The following is a 17,956-nucleotide window of genomic DNA, read 5'->3' as shown; positions in this document are numbered from 1 at the left end:
ACTTGCTTAGGGTCACATAGCTAGTAAGTGTCTGAGCATGCATCTGAACTCAAGTCTTCCTGACTTTAGGCCCGATGCTCTATCCGCTATATAAGAAAGTTTAATTTAAAAGAAAATATAAAATTATAAACTCCTACTTCTGAATATAAGCAAGGAATGGATATATGGGAAATTGTAGGTTAAATTTTTCCAAATATTTTAGTCATAGGTATAATTATAGTGCCCACGATACAATGAGCCAACAATAAGAAGATAAACCCAAGACATCCAACATTAGATCCATGACGCTAAGGACAATAGGTTAATAATAACTCAAATGAATCACATTTCTACACTTTGAAGATTTGCAAAGTGCTTTTCTCACAATAACCCTATGAGGAAGGTATTTGAAATATTATCATTTCAGAAACAATGGGAGAATAGGCAGAATATATAACACTTCATAGATTCTGGGAACCTATTCCTAATTAGGAAATCTTCAGCCATCTACCTACCTTGTTTTATTGGCAAAAAAAATTCCTGTCCCCTTGGCAAATGGCACCTTGAATTTGCAAAAATCCATTAATTCTAGATCATTGTGAAATATATGTTTAGGATTCATAACATATTGCATACATATTAACCGAAGGTAAGTTCAGAAAGCTGATACTCTGGAAATGATCAACTTTTGCACGTAGAAAAATAACAGAAAAAGAAAACTTGAGGTATCAAAATAAGATAACCTACAAAAAGTATTTAAATGAATAGTGAGCCAGCCAGACATGTGTCTACTTCTCATATCTATGTAGATATCCTTCTATGTAGGCAAAAGGGAAAATTTAATGGCCTTTTTTTAATAACCTCATGTATCTGGCCAGGATTTCTATTTTTTCCTAAGTCAGCAATTAGTTAAAAATCACAAGCATTATACTAGGATAAGTAAATAAAAGCAGAGCACATGAGAAATATGATATCTTTCTTCTACTGTACTTAGCTCTGGGGAGGCCCTTACTAGAACAGCAAAAAGAAAAAATCTAGTTTCACAACTAGAAAGGGTATCAGTAAACCTGAATGGGATTCAAAGGAGACCCATGAAGTTACATAAAGTCTAGGAAAATAAAACTTCGATGGAAAGCTCAAGGCGAGGGAGGGAGGACAATTTAATAACAGTTTTCAAATACGTGAAAAACTTTTTACACAGAAAAAATGGGAACTATTATTTATTTTCTATTTCTACCAAAATTAAAACCAAAAATCTTTAAGCTTAAGCTATAGAAAGGATCGATGTTAGAATTTTAAAAAACACTTTTCCTCAAGGTTAACCATGGTAAACTGTGGGGTTTCTAATGTTCAACTGTTTCTGATAATTTAAGAGCTATCCTATCTGAAGGAAATGGGGTGGAAAAGGGTTGGATTAGATAAATGACCTGGGAAGGTGCTTTCAGTTGTACGATTCTACAGCATAACCATGAAAGGTCTTCAGTCATTACCAAATATACTATTATTATCCCCAATCTACAGATGTGGAAAGTGAATTTCAAAAGAACTGAGTGACTTGTTCAAGGTCATATCAAGTAAGTGCCACAATCAGGATCGAAATTCATCTCCTGACTGCTCATGCAGCAAGCACTCCTCTTACTACTAAGGGGTGCAGTAGATAGAGCAATGGGCCTTGAGTGAGGAAGATCTGAGTTCAAATCCAGCCTCAGGATACATTTACTAACTGGGGGTCCCTAGGCAAGTCATTGGACCTCTATCTACCTTAGTTTTCCTCATCTGTAAAATGGGGATAATAGTGCCTACCTTACAGGGTTCTTGTCAGGATCAATGATATGTTATTTGTAAAGTGCTTAGCACAGTACCTAGCAATAGGAGACATTTAATAAAAACTTATTTTCTTCCTTTCTTCCTTTTTTTGTTCATTCATTACTTCTTTCCTTTCATCCTTTCAAGCAATATAACACAAAATTATTACCACTACTGCGAAAAAAAACCCCAAAGAATTTGCTTCACTGACAATGACTTGTCATATTCATGGTTTTTCACATAATAAAAGATAGAACATTTATTTTACAACTCTAATCTAACCTGACTATGAGGCTATCTGTTTTAAGCAGGTGAAGCCAAATGTTACACTGAGAAAAGATATATGCTTGAAATATGCTTATAGCTGGATAACTGGGATATACCACTGTGGTATTATAATCCTTGTACAGACAGCTTTGTCAATTCTCCCATTTACTAATTTGGTAAAAACATGTATCAACGTTACCCCTTGGACTCATTCTGTATTGCTAATGAGCTTCTCTACATATTTAACGGTGATCCTATTTCACAAACAACTGTAGTGAGCTATACAAAACATCTTGACATCTAAAAATGGCAGTGATTGTGAGCCAAACCACATGACTAGGACATCAGCCTTATACTAACTACATAGCCCAGGGAAAGAAAACTGGCAAGTCTGGATATGCAAAAAGAAAAAAAAAAACTCTTTCACTAAACAATCCAGAATACCACACGAACTTTTTTCCAAATCACAAAAATAAGCCTATTCTTTTCTGCATGAAGTAAAACCTTCTTAAGTCTCACAATCTGAAATACTTTGGAATGTGAAGTCTACAGCACACCACCTTGATGGAAACAGATCTGCAGGTCTATTACTAGGGATGGCTTATAGGCTATGTCAGTCTTAGCAGTGCAAGCATGAGAACCTGGTGGAGTAGAGAGGAAGAACTTCAAACCCCCTTGAGCATCAAATAGAAGGATGTCAAACTGTCAAAGGGGCATTGAACATTGGAGCTTACAAGGGACCTCAGAGGTCCTTTTCCTCTCTGTAAAAGGAGTGGGTTGAACAAGGTGACCTTCAAGATCTCTTTCACCAACTTGATACTATAATCCCAATCTAATCCTCAACGGAAATACAAAACTACTTGACAATACCCCAAGATAAGTAACTGTCCAGCCTAAAGTACTATATAACAATATAAGGAATTATTACCTACAAATGGAATTCATTTTTTACAGCATTGTTTTCTCCATAGTTCATTAAACTAGTGTTTGAAAACAAAAAGGCGCAGTGAATCTGACTTAAACAGTCATCATAATTAGTTTAAAAATATAATACATGAGGATAGATTAGACAGAAGTCTTTATAGTACACAGAGATAAAAGCTTAGCAAGGCAATTTATTTTTGTTAAAATACAGATTTTTCTTGATACGAAAAGATAATAATACTAAGTTTCATGTAAGGCAATAAGGAATGAATACACCTTCAAATTGTTAAATATTTGATGCCTTGGGTTTTTTGGAGGAATAGTATAGTATAAGTATATACACACACACACACACACACACACATTATTAAATACCTGCTATACACTAGACTGTGTTAAATGTTAGACATACAAATAACAAAAGACAGATGATCCCTACCCTCAAGGAGCTTACATTCTACCAGGGAGTTAGCAGGGGGAAAGGGGGAATGCATGTTCATCAATGAGTAAATACAAAATATGTTCAAAATACAAGCAAAGTAAGTGGGGTCAGGGAATTGTATAACAACTAGAAAAATCAAGAAAATACACCCATCCCACTCCTTTGAAACCATAGGGAAACGGTAGGGTGTCAACACTGTGGTATATTGTATATATTTGCAGATTTTTTTGATGTATTGATAGGCTTTCCCATTTTTTTTCTTTAAAAAATATTTATTTGTTATATCAGATGGCTCTCTTGGAGGGTAGGGGGGGATATACTAAGAAATTCTGGTGATGGGAAAAAAAGATATCAATAAAATCTATTTAAAAAAATTACAAATATAAATTTACCTATATGGTCATAGATCTTGGCTTTTGTTGACATACTATATTACTTATTTCTAGTTCCCTCCATTCCTTCTAAGGGAAGAATCAATTATCTATATATTATAGCTTGTCTGTTTGCAATTTATTTAAAACTTGGATTCTTAATGGAAATTTTCTATCTACAGTGTCTACCTAAGTATATGACCCATAGCAGGCACTGATTAAATTTTTAGATAACTGGAATCTTAAAGGAGCCAATATTTTTTCCCTTTCTGAAGCTCTTAAACATATTATAAGCTTATAAAGTTTTAAATTATATAAGGAGTTGCCTCAACAATGGCTCAGCCTTTCTTTTTTCCCTAAAAAATATGATGCTTTTGCCTAAGCTCAACACCGATACCTACTATGCTCCAATAATCTGCATTTTGCAGTTCCACAATATTTCAAGTTATGCTTCTTAAATCCTACCTTATTTGAGATTAAGTAACCCCAGATCACCATGTACCACACTCTTAAATGAATAATCCAATAATATAGTTACAACGGACAGAACTTTGTAATAGATAGGATTACTGTTTTAGGGCTTCATTATTGGTAGCAACTCAACAAATTTCTGAACAATCATTATTATGAAGAAAAACATAGTTCAAAGAACCATTTTGGAATATGAATCTTCAACATGTACAATCACTGATATAGTAAATCCTAAATTATACACTAAACAATGCTTTAAGTAAGTCATCTCTTGAACTTCTGACTATTTCTCCTGTTAACAATATTACTTGGCATGGTACCAGGCTTTAAAAAATATTCACCTATCCTAATAGAAAATATGACACTAGCAGTAGGAACACAAATATAGCCGGGAATGTAGATGATATCAAGTAGATTAAACCACGAGTCTAAAAATTACTTTGTACTTTTCAGTCCTCCACACTTAAAAAAAAAATACCACCTATGTCTAAAAAAACAAAAAGAAATAAGGAAGTCAGGGAACCTGGACTCTATCTCAGATTCCACTAATAAACTATTCTGACAAATTCCTCATTCACTCTGTGTCCTAGTTTTTCTATCTGTAAATGTTCACATTCACCACTGAACTCTTCTGCAAGGTAGGAAGTAGTTTGAATACCAGCAAAAAAAAATAGCTACAATATATTATAATATCACAAAGTATTTTTCCCTTAATTCTCTATTCTACAAATATGGAAAATTCCTAAAGCTAAGCAGTTTCCTACTGTAGGACACAATCTCTATTAAAATTTCTTATAATTCTCTATCATATACTGTCTGATTTTTACTGTTTTAAATATTTTAGTCAGTTGAAAAACTAACAATTCACAATATCATTCTGTACCCCTGTATATGTATAAATCTATCTTTAAAGGCATTTATGCATTATAAGTAAAACCTTACTGCTGTGCCTGTTCAGAGAATGACCAGAAGACATTCTCACAAAATGTGATCAGGCATATGATATTATTCTTTTTTAAAGCACTATACTGTGGAATTAAAACAGCTGCACACTGAAACCACTCTTTCTATCCTCACCACCTTCTGTAGATATGAAACATGAAAACACAGTTTTTAAAACCCTTATTTACATAATCACAATTTAGATTTTCCTACAATATATACTATTTTCCAGACTCCTCAACTGTACTGTGTTCTTCATGAACTGAGTTACTGCTATTTTTTTTGTTGTTGAGTCACTTTTCAATTGTGTCTGACTCTCTGTGCCCCCATTTGGGGTTTTCTTGGCAAAGATACTCAAGTGGTTTACCATTTCCTTCTCTAGCTCATTTTACTGGTAGGGAAACTGAGGTAAACAGTGTAAGTGACTTGCCCAGGGTCACCCAGCTAGTAAGTGTCAGAAGCCATATTTGAACTCAGGTCTTCCTATCTCCAGGCTTGGCACTCTATCCACTGCACCACTATGTTTACTTACATGAAATAGTTATCCCTTCCACGTTTCAGGAGTTAAGAGCATGGCACCCCCACAATCTGAAAAATCAGCATAAAATTTTTTTTCACCCTTCCTCTGTACCAGAGAAGTCTGAATTTTTTTCTTTTTCTTTTATGGGATATTTACAGTACTTTATTGTAAAATTTTGGTTAAGTATTTGGTCATAGGGTCTGTGTTATCTGCCGGCCTTCATATGCCATCTGTGGCTTCCACTGAATTCCCAAAAAATTCCCATTTAACTTCTTATGCTGACTCTCAAGATATATCAAAAGCATGATAGGGAAAATCATGATACAAAAGGGATAACTGTAGTTGGTAAGTGCCGCAATGATTTGCTCTCATCTCTGCATCTCACTCAGAAGACAATCTTAAACTACTTATGCAGATGACTCCCTAATCTCTCTCCTAATCTGCAATGTCATGGCACTAACAAATCTGCTAAATACTTCCATCCACCTAGATGCCCATAGGCATCTCATACTCAAGAGCCCATGACAGAACCCATTATCTTTGCTCCAAATGCAGGGATTCTTAATCTTTTTTTGTGTTATAGGCCTCCCCTCCCCCACCTTTTGGCAATCTAGTGGAACCAAAGGAACATTCTCAGAATAACACCTTTAAGTGCATAAAATAAGATGCAGAGGACTATAAAGGAAATCCATTTTACTGAAATACTTATGTATTTTTTTAAAAGTTCACAACCCCAACTTAGTAACTCTTGGTCTTAACTTTCTCTTTCCCAAAAACAGATACCATAGTTCCAGTCACCTAGATTCAAAACCTCAGAGTAAACTTCAGTCTCCTTCACCCTTCTCCCACATCCAAATGCCTCTGAGGTCCCTTCTAGCTCTAAATCTCCACATCTCTCATATCTGTCCCCTCTTCTCCACTCACAATGGCCACCACTTAGCTCAAGCCCTCAAAAATCACCTCTTGACCAGACTACTGTAACAACTTCCTAACAAGTCTATTCCCAGTCCAGTCCAGCCTACAAAGAACTGCCAAATGGATACTATTAAAGCACATATATGACCATATCACATCCTTGCTAAAGAAATTTCAGTACATTTCTATTGCTTCTATGATTAAATAAAAATCCCTCTGACTGGCACTTAAGGTTCTTTATAACCTGGATCCAACCTATTTTATAGACAGATTTCACATTATTCCTCCTCACACACTCTCCATTCAGTTAAACTGGCTTGCTGTTCCCCAAACCTGACAATCTATCTCCTGCCTCTCTCCCTTTGTAGGCTCTCTCCCCTACCTGGAAAGCTCTCCCTCCTCACCTCTTCCTTGTAGAATCCCAAGCTTCCTTCAAAAGGAATAACTGATCTGACACCTTCTGTAGGAGGCCTTTTCTGACCTCCCAAGTTATTATTTTCAAACCCACAAATTACTTTGTTTAATCTGTCTGTATTTTGTACATACTCATCTACGTATATACTATTTTCCCTGGTAGAATATAAGCTTCTTGAGAACAAGCACTATTTTCCCATGTTTATATCTCCAGTAATTTGACACATAGTAGAAGCTCAATAAATGATCGTTGAATTGAGCTTGCTAATATGCACGAAATACTTTCAGAAATGCCTTGTACCCCCTGTAATAATTTCCACTTGGATCTCAAAATAAAATGTTAATGTATTAACAGTAGGCCACCTGTTTCTGATCTCTTTGATTCAGAGTCTTACATCAGCCCCAAATCCAGATTACTGGCTTCTGGTTTCTTCTCTCCAGAGACTTCCCAGGAAGCTCTGCTTTAGCCCCAGATCCAGCCTACCAACCTCGAGCCTCTGTTTTGTCTCTAATAAAGCCTTCTCCAGTGGTTGGAAGGCCGTGCCTGGACCAAATTCACCTCAAAGTGACAGTTCCTGCCGCCTTCCAGTTTTTACCTTTGCCTGTTCTGCCTGCTCTCAGGTGGACCTTCTGGAATTCATTGGACAGAACATCACCATATGCAATAAGGATGGACCTTAAGGGAAGGCCTTAAATAGTTCAATTTCCTGCAATCCTCACAAGATCGCTCTCTCTAGTCAGTGATACTCTGCAAGGACTCATTCAAAATATCATACTGCCACGCCCTCATATTCTCCTCATTTAAGTGATTCTGAATCCTGAGCTGTCACTGTACAAAACACCATTCCTTACTACCTGATTCCTTACTCTCACTCGCTTCAAACCTACCTCCCAAATGCCCCACTTCAAATTTATTTACTCGTTCCACTGTGCTCTCTGAAATGCTTGTTCCACCATTAACAAACTTGCTTCCATCTTAAATCTTTCCTTTCTCACTCCTTCCATTTTCTGGAGATCTGGCTCCCCACTGCATCCCTGCCCACCCTTTCCAATATTAGCTGCAGTTTCACTCCTGCCCTCCCCCACCATTCACTGGTCACAGTGAGAGGATTGGAATATTCCTTGTTTCCAATTACTCCCTCTAGACTTTCCCTCTACCACCATCACTAAGTAAACTGCACTCCTCTGAGGTTCAGACAATCCATATTTATTATCCCCATCAAGATTCCGGTAGCTGTTTTCTATGAAACCCTAGGAAATGTTTCTTCCTCAATGAGTTCAATAACTGACTGATGTCCTTTTTCTCCTCCCCATCCCCTGCACTCATTCTAGGAGACTTCAATATACTTATTGATACTCCCTCAAACACCCTATCCCAGTTCTTCAATGTAATAATTTTCTATGGTTTACCCCTCTGCTCCTCCATAGCTACACATAAATGGTCATCATTTATGCCATCACTTGCCATCACTCATCTAAAATTCCTTTATATAATCATAATCTTTTATTATTCCATCTTTCCCTCTATGTTGTGACTCACTATCACTGTAGCCTCCAATCCTTCACCCCTCAGTTTTTTCCCAGGCCATCAACTCTGCACTGACTATACTTTCATCCTCTCTCTACCTCAACCCCTTAGTGAAACAATTCAAATAATAAACTATCCTCTACACTCAAGTACCTTTCCTCACTCCCTTACCCTATCACTGATTATGCCTTACAAAATTACATCCTAGGATTATTCCCATTGTTCCTATTCCTCTGCTGCTAAACAGAACTAGAAAATATCATAAAACCAAGATGACAGGGTCCACTGCAAAGTCATGTTAACTTAAACTCATCTGGGCCCTCCCTACAGTAAATCAATCCTTTTACACTATCCTAATTAATGCCCTAACCCACTCACCACAGTTGTTGTTTCAAATCTTTCTATCTCTCCTCAAACTCTATACTGCACTCTCAGCTGAGGATCTTGTCACAAACTTTACCAAAAAAAAAAAAAAGTCATTCACCAAAAGTTCCTGCTTCTCCTCATCTTATCTCACTGAGATGACTTTACCTCAGTATGTCTTCCTTCGCTCCACACACAGAGTTGGCCCTGTTCTTCATCCAGACAAATCCCTCTAAATGCACCCTTGATCCCATTTCATCCCATTGTCTCCAGCAGATTTGGTCTCTATTATCCCCTCGCTAATCTTCAATATCTTCCTTATCTACTTGTTGCCTACAAACATGCCCATGTGTCTCCCCAACCTTAAAAAACCCTCACCTCCTCTCCTAGCTATCATCCTATATTTCTCCTTTCTTTCGTGGCAAAACTTCTTGAAAAAGCCTTCTACAATAAGTACCTTTACATCCTCTCCTTTCACTCTCTTCTAAACATTGTGCAATCTGGCTTCTGAACTCATCATCCAATTGAAACTGCTCTCAAATCTAATGGCATTTTCTTTTCTTTTGTTTTTTGAGGATTTGGGGGGGGTTTTTTGGGGGGGGGGTTGGTGAGGCAATGAGGTTAAGTGACTTGCTCATGGTCACACAGCTTGTATGTGTCAAGTGTCTGAGGCCACATTGGAACTCAGGTCTTCCTGAATCCAGGGCCAGTGCTCTAACCACTGAGCAATCCAGCTGCCCCAATGGCATTTTCTTAAGCCTCATCTTTCTTAACCTCTCTGCAGACTTTGACACTGTCAATCACTCTCTTACACATGAATACTCTCTAAATTTATTTGACAACTTTCTGATAGTTCTCTTCCTACCTGTCTGACCACTTTTCCTTAGTCTTCTTGGCTGGATCTTCCTTTAGATCAAGTTCACTAACACAGGTATTCTCCAAGACTCTGTCTTTGGCCTTCTTCTTTTCTCCCTCCCAAAGGTTCCTTTGTAATCCTCTGTATTTTATTTTATGCATTTGAAAACATTATCGTGAGAAAGGGTCCATGGACTTCTCCAGACTGGCAAAGAGATCCATATCACAAAAAGGTTAAGAACTTTTGCTCCATACTTTTTCACCTGGTGATCTCATCAGCTTCCAAGGGTTCAAATATCTTCTCTATGCTAATGATTCTCAGATACATATATCCAGCCCTAAACACTTTCCTGACTTCCAGTTTCCCGTCATAATCTGCTTCTTGCAAATCTCAAACTGGACGTCCCGTAGGCATCTCAAACTCAACACGTCCAAAACAAAACTCATTATCTTTCCTCCCCAAATCCTCCCCTCTTGTCAAGGGCACCACCATTCTCTTAGTTACTCAGACCTGAAACTGTGATGTCATCCTTCACTGCTCACTAGCACTCACCCCACATACCCTATCTGCTGCCATGTCTTATTTTTATCTTTATAACATGTCTGATATATCTTCCCTTCTCTCTATTCACATAACTACCACCCACATATGGGCCCTTAAGCACTTAATAAATGTTTGTTGGCTGACTGATTTGACATCCTGAGAAGGCTTTGTTTGGGGTGAGTTAAGTCTACAATGATCACTTTATTGAGTTCTTGAAATATATTTATCTCTACTATTAATAGTAAAGTATATGTAATATTCTATTTAATTTATTTCTCACAATATGCACTTCCTTTACTTTCAAGATTTTCCCTTAGATCACAGAGAAGTACAAAAGAGGGATTTTGTAACAATTCTGTGTAGTAAAATACACTGAGTTCTTCAAGTATCAAAATTTAAATATTCTATTTTCCATTTTTCTGTGCATTTGTCTCCACTAATCAAACTCTACAGATTATTCAGGTATGAGAATCAGCATAATAACACCAGATATAAAAGATCACATTTACAATTTTCTTTAAACTAGAGTCCACTTAAATAAAGGTTATTAATTTAATTGATGACAAGTTAAAAGTCTGTTAGCCTATTCAGAAAAAATGAAACAGTGTGCCTTGATTTACAGTCAGTATTACATAGAAAAGTACTTGACTTACCCTTGAGAAGATATTTTCCAGAGAACTGGTCAAGGATCTCTTAGCTTTGTTTTTCAAAATGTCAAGTTTGAACCTGCCACTGCTGCCCACATTTTCAGGAACTGTATTATTAGAAAGTGTCTATAAAAGAAGAAAGATAAATTTTAATTTTGAAACAGAATCACAGAAACAAATAAATGAAAGGGACCTTAGGCAACCTCTAGTGTTGATCCCTCCCCCACCCCAAATCCTATTAAGACACTAAAGTCTGAAGTGGTGAAGCAACCTGTGCCAGGTAACTTGACAAGGTAAGGAAGAACTAGGTTTGGAGACTTGGTGTCCTAACTCCCAACACAATGTTCTTTTCACTATATCACACGGTCACATTTAATCATGCTTACCTTCTTTCTTTTGGGTTACTGTACATCTTAGACAACCTAAGAATCCTACTGTACCTAAATAAAGGGTATGTTTCAGTGGTTCAAACTGTGCACAAGTCGCATATAGAGAACACAGCTTCAGGTGTTAAGAGCAAAAACAAAGAAGGCATAAAGATAAAAAGTTCAGGTCTACTGTGTATTTCTTCTAAAGGAAATGAGAAGTGATTAAATTTGGTAGGATGAGAGTCACTGATACTGTTTTGATTACCACTACAATCTGTCTTTTTTTACAAGCTACATGGTTTTATACCAAGCAGGCTGAAGAAAACAGCAGCAGGACATTCCAATGAACAAAGTACCAGTCAGAGAATAAGTAGAGCTATATTCTATTTCTAAAGGTTCTTTCATAGGTACACTAAAAGCACACAAGTAAAGCACTTAATCAGTCAATTAACTTACACGTAGGCAAGTCCCTTAACCTTTTTATGCCTAGGTTTTCTAATATACATTGAATGAAGATATTGGATTTAATGTCTGTTTCCTCACTCATAAAAAGAAAGGACTGGACACTGTGACCTTTATGGTCTAACTCTATCTATGCTACAACAGAATACTAGCTATGTGCAAGATACAGTCAATCCTCAATAGTCGCACCCTTAATTTTTGTAACTTCAAGCATTCATGTGAGTTTATTAGTAACTTCATTTTAACTTTCATGTTGGTAACCACTCACATTCCATGGCTATGTGTAGTAGAGAAAAAGAGACAGGCCCAATGAGTACAAGTTTATATCCGCAAAAAGAAGAAAAGTATTCATAAAAGTGTTAAAGAATCTGCTCTAGGAAGTACTAAAGTAACCTTCAAGTGCACAATGTTGGAACTGAAGAAACAGGTAAATGAGATGGTGGTCACCCTGCCCTCTCATTGATGCTAGGGTAGCCTAGTGTCAGGCCTCCTGCCTCTGCCCATGCTGCTCCCAGAGTGAGGCCGAGTGGAGAGCCATCCAGACTTCTGAGCTTGGACTGGGGAGTCAGGGACTCACCCCAAGGAATATGCTTTTTATAGGGAAGAGTTCAACCACAGAGCCAAAAGGGAGATTAGAGATGGCAGGTTGCCCTTTTCTCTTTTTCACCTCCAGGTTCTTCTGACATCATTGCCCCAGCCCCTTCCCTCCTGTTCAGTACTGCCTCTCCTCTCCCTTGTATTTCATGGGTATTTTCATGATTACTGTGTTAGGAAAACTACATATTATCAGAATTAATGTTTTGTTATAAGGAACTGTATGTAGAAAAGTGTATTTTCAGCAAGCTCTAGTAAAAGATTACAATTTTTAGTGGTCACGTAAACCTAACACCCTATTTCCCATAGGTTTGATGTATCAACATTCGTGTTTTTCACCCTCACAGCATCTTCTAGGAATATTACCTCCCCGAAAGTTGAGCAATGACTGTGTTGTAAGTGATACAAAGAGATATAAAGCATGGTCCTTCAATTGAATGGAATTTATAGTCTGATTGGGAGTTGTGATATACAAATAAAAAGGTAAAATGAGTGGTATAAACAAGTGCTGTCAAACTCAAATGAAACAGATTCCTGAAGGCCATACATTGAAGTAGAAAACTGTGAGCTACAAGCTTGACACCCGCCGGGTATAAGTAATCAATCAGCCAGCAAACAAGTACCTACTATGTACCACGAACTCTGCTAAGTAATGGAGATACAACAGAAGTGAAATAGTTCTTGCCCTCAAAAAACTTTAATTCTTACAGGGTAAGTCAGAAAAGCATTCATGGAAAACAAGAAAATGAAGGGGGTGTTGAAAGATGGATAGAATTCAAACTGGATGGATAGAATAAAAACTGAAGGATATTCAAGGCAGAAGATATGATCTAAGCTAAAACATGAAAGAAGAGAATATGCAAAGTATACCCAAAGTACAGAGAAGAGACCAATCTGCCAAAAGGATGATCACACAGAAAAGTAAAGAAAAAGACAAGGCCAGACTATAGAAAATCTTAAGTGCCAAGTGAAAGGATTTTATGTTTTATCCTATGACTGATGAAAAGCCTCTGAAAGTTTATGTGCCAGGGAATTATATTATGAAAGGAATGTTTTGGAAAGATTAATTTTATGACATTGTTCAGGATAGAATAGTGGGGAGAAGAGATGAGTAAGGGAAATCAGTTAAGGTGGTTATTGTAAGGATCCAGATATCAATCAATCAGTCAATAAACATTTATTAAGTGCCTACTATATGCTAGGTACTATGCTAAGCACTCCTTTTCCAATCTTAAACCAATCAATTGTTCCATGCTTGATTCTATTGCTTCTTGACTCTCATGCTGGTTCCTCAGGAGACAAGAAAGATGTTCTGGTACTCTCATCTCTTTGAGGACTTGTCACACATTTTGTTATAATCCACACAGTCAAAAGCTTTAGTACAGTCAATGAAGCAGAAGTATATGTTTTTCTGGAACTCCCTTGCTTTCTCCATAATCCAGAAAATATTGGAAATTTGGTCTCTAGTTTATCTGCCTCTTCAAAAACCAGCCTGCTCTTCTGGTAATTCTCAGTTCAAATATCACTAAATCCTAGCTTGCAGAATCTTCAGCATAACCTTGCTGGTATATGAAGTAAGCACAATTGTTCGATAATTTAAATATTCCTTGGCCATTTATGAATGAGATTTAAATTGATCTTTTCCAATCTAGTAGCCACCAATGAGTTTTCCAAATGGGCTAGTTTAACACTGGAAAAGGAGTACAACAAAGTTGTATATTGTCACCTTATTTATGTAATTTATATGCAAAGTACATCACAGGAAATGCCAGGCTGGACAAATCAAAAGCTGAAATTAAAGTTGCTGGGAGAAATATCAATAATCTCAGATATGCAGATGATACCACATCAATGGCAAAAAGTGAATAAGAATCAAGAAGCCTCTTAATGAGGGTGAAAGAGGACAGTGTGAAAGCTGGCCCGAAACTTAACATCAAAAAACTGAGATCTTGGCAACTGGTCTCATCTTTTCCTGGCAAACAGAAGGAGAAAAAATTAAAGCAGCGTCAGAGTTTATATTCTTGGGCTCAAAGATCACTGCAGACAGTAGCTGCAGTCACAAAATTAAAAGATGCTTGCTCCTTGGAAGGAAAGCTATGGCAAACCTGGACATCATATTAAGAAGCAGAGAAATCACCTCGCCAATAAATATCTATATAGCCAGAACTATTCCAGTAGCAATGTATGGCTATAAGAGTTGGACTATAAGAGAAGATGAGAACAGTAGAATGAATGGATTTGAAATGTGATGCTGGAAAAGACTTTTGAGACTCACTTGGACAGCAAGGAGATCAAATCAGTCAATACTTAAAAATTTAATTCAGACTATTCACTGGAAGGTCAAATACTGGAGCCAAAGCTTAAATACTTTGGCTACATAATGAGAAGACAGGACTCAATGGAAAAGAGCCTGATGTTGGGAAAGATTTAAGGCAAAAGGAGAAGGGGACAGCAGAGGATGAGATGAATAGACAGAGTCATGAAAACTATGAACATGAATTTGGACAAACTTTGGGAGATGGTGGAGGGTAGAAGGGGCTGGTATGCTATGGTTCATGGGGGTCACAAAGAATCAGACATGGCCTGAATGACTGAACAACAACAACAATGCTAAGCACTGGAGATACAAAGAAAAACAAAAGAAAGCCCCTGCCTTAGAGAAACTAACCATCTAATGGAGGAGACAACAAGCAAATAAATGTGTACAAACAAGCTACACATAAAATAAATAGGAAATTCAACAGAGGGAAGGCATGAGAATTAAGGACTGAAAAAGGCTTCTGATAGAGATGAGGAGAGGGAGCATTACATGCATGGGGGACATTCAGAGAAAATACAAAGTGATAAGGGTCTCAGCTAGACTGACAACAATAAAAATGAAAAGGCAGAGACATATGCAAGATATTATGATAGAAGAATAAATATGACCTGGTAACTGACTGGAGAACATGGCTGGAGAGTGGAAACCATAGATGACTCCAAAATTTTGAACCTAGGTTACTGGAATACTGATGATACCACTGGCAGAAATAAAAATGTCAAGAGAGAAAGCTACTTTTGGCACAAAGATGATGAATTGTTAGTCCCAGCTTATCTTCTTTCCCATGTCCCTTCAACACAACAATATTATATTTATGAATTAATAAATTAATTGATGAATTGATCTTTGTACTGTAAAATAAGAAACAGCATCTGTGTTTACTTTGCACGTATTTGTAACATCACTTTGTTTAAAGATTATACTGTGACTGATGTCACCTGAATGAGTATGGTTAAAAGGGCTGAATTGTGATTTAGTTTGTGGCAGGGGTTTTCATAAACGTAGGACCATATCACTACATCCCATTCTGCTGGTTTACCTTTCAGGCCTCCTAAGACTTTGTTCAAATAACATTACTCAGAGTTCACATTTGTACCTGCATGACAATTTTAAAAACAGTTTTCTCTCCACAAAATCTTGTGAGATAGGTAGTACAATTTTACAGATAAGAAAATGAAGCCTCAATGAGGTTATGGAACTTGCTTACAGTCACAAAGTTACTAAAAGGCAGACAAAGGGCTTAAAACTAGGTCTTATGACTCCAAATCCAGTGATCTCATCACTACCCTGCACAGTCCCTATTAGATTAATCAGAAAACAAAAACAAAATGATATACCTAAAAGCTCATGTCCTTCATTAATTATACACATATGTGATGTACTGATTATATTCCAGAAGCATCTTGGTCTTTTTTAATCAATAAAAAGAATGTTCTTTAAAATTATATTTCTAATACAGTTAGTAATTTTCCTACAAAACCTCCAAACACTGAAAGAAGATGAATAAAAGTATATATAGTTTCCAAGATTTTAGTCCAAAGGAATACAAGAATTTAAGGCATGGAAAATTTTCATTTACCCCTTCTGCTATTTTGGCTAAATGTAAGCAATTTTCAAAAGACCCCTCAATATTATAGTGATAGACACAGACCAACAAACAGAAAAAAAAATTTACCGACTGAGTTTCTCCAATATGAATATGGGTCTTTTGTTTAGTTTCACATAACTGCCTCAAATGCAAAATTACAAGTTCATTTTCTTCTTGGTCATTTACGGGTTTCATTTTCTGATGAAAAGAACAGAACAAAACAAAAAATTTTTTAACAATGTAGCTTCTATTATTTTAGTTATTCTCACTCCTAATTTGTGTGGAAAAGGAAATATCAATAATAATAAGCAACTAAAATATTAGCTATTTTTAACAGTAAAATCAATGTTGACACTTTAGATGTGACCTCTTAGGTAATAAGAACATGATCCATACATCTGTAACTTTGGTTAGGGGAGTAAGAGTAAAATAATCTTACAAACACAGGGTCAGGTCCTGTTACTTATTATTACATATCTTCAACTTCTAAATTTTTTGGATCTTGTTACCTGAACACGTTCAAAAATGTCAGCCTGTTCGTTATCCGTCAATGATGAGAGATGTCTCTGTATTACTAGTTTGGCTCTTGGTGGATAAAGGCCTAAAAAAATCAGAAGAAACACAAATTATATCATAGAACAAATTTAATTCCACATAATTCACTACTGCCCATCTTCACAGCTACGTATTCAAAACAGTAGATCACCTTCTCAATAAGTTAGATAAATCTGCTACCTATGCGTTTATCTGGGTCACTAAGGAAAATAGTGAACAGCACCAGACCAAAGATATATCTCTCGAGAGCACTCTACCTGGAGCTCTTGCTCAAGGAAAACATCAAATCACTAATCAGCATGTTTTGCACCTAGTCATCCAACTAATTCTAAATCCACTTAACAATAAATATCACTAGGGGCAGGTAGGTGGTGCAGTGGACAGAGCTCTAGCCTTGGAGTCAGGAGGACTTGAATTCAAATCCGACCCCAGACACTTGACACTTACTAGCTGTGTGACCCTGGGCAAGTCACTTAACCCCAACTGCCTCACCAGAAAAAAAAAATCCAATAAATATCACTGACTAGTCGACATTAATCTATCTCATCCAAAAGATAGTGTAAAAAACTATCAAATACCTCACTAAAATCCCCAAATGGGGTTATTTGGAATAACCTGTTCTTGATGAGACCTTCCTGGCTCTTAGTGATCACTATTTCACTTTCCAAATGTTCACAAACCATCTATTTAGTGATATATTCTAAAAGTTTGCCAGGAACCAAAGTCAAGCTCACCAGGTTATAGCCTAAGATTCTACCCTCTTCCGTTTTTTTCTTTTTGAATATTTTTGGTGGGGGAGGGGACTGGGTCATCGGCCAGTCTTCAGTCTTGAATCCCCTCTCCTTTTCTACACAACTACTCAAAGATAACAGACAGGAACTCTTTTTCAATACTCTAAGATATAGTAGCCATCCAGCCCTAGTAGCATGAACTTATTTTGGGGTAGGTAGGCACTTTCGGCCATCTTCTCACTTATTTTAGGTCTCAACTAAGCCAAGACTCTGGTACAACCTGAAAGAATTTGTGCTCTTCTGAAATGGCTTTTGAGACAGCAGCGTCACCTCCAAGCCAGGATGAGACA

The 17,956-nt window shown here is 36.9% G+C and overlaps 1 protein-coding gene across 5 annotated transcripts in view; it reads right to left on the bottom strand.

Annotated features, from left to right (window-relative positions):
• Positions 1-17,956, bottom strand: part of TBC1D4 (TBC1 domain family member 4) — a 217,068-nt gene that overhangs the window by 56,287 nt on the left and 142,825 nt on the right. For 4 of the 5 annotated variants that reach the window (XM_027844547.1, XM_027844546.1, XM_027844548.1 and 1 more), the window contains exons 6-8: positions 16,830-16,921; positions 16,408-16,518; positions 10,995-11,114 (exon numbers count right to left, since the gene is read on the bottom strand). In XM_027844547.1, coding sequence (XP_027700348.1) covers positions 10,995-11,114; positions 16,408-16,518; positions 16,830-16,921 — 323 coding nt within the window. Of the gene's footprint in view, positions 1-9,807; positions 9,840-10,994; positions 11,115-16,407; positions 16,519-16,829; positions 16,922-17,956 lie in introns of those variants that run through there. The other variant, XM_027844550.1, reaches the window with a different exon arrangement.

This window comes from Vombatus ursinus, unplaced genomic scaffold (assembly GCF_900497805.2).
Source record: "Vombatus ursinus unplaced genomic scaffold, bare-nosed wombat genome assembly UNPS02014942.1, whole genome shotgun sequence".
Taxonomy (NCBI): domain Eukaryota; kingdom Metazoa; phylum Chordata; class Mammalia; order Diprotodontia; family Vombatidae; genus Vombatus; species Vombatus ursinus.
Note: the sequence above shows the minus strand (reverse complement) of the source record. Positions and strands in the feature narration are given on the sequence as shown.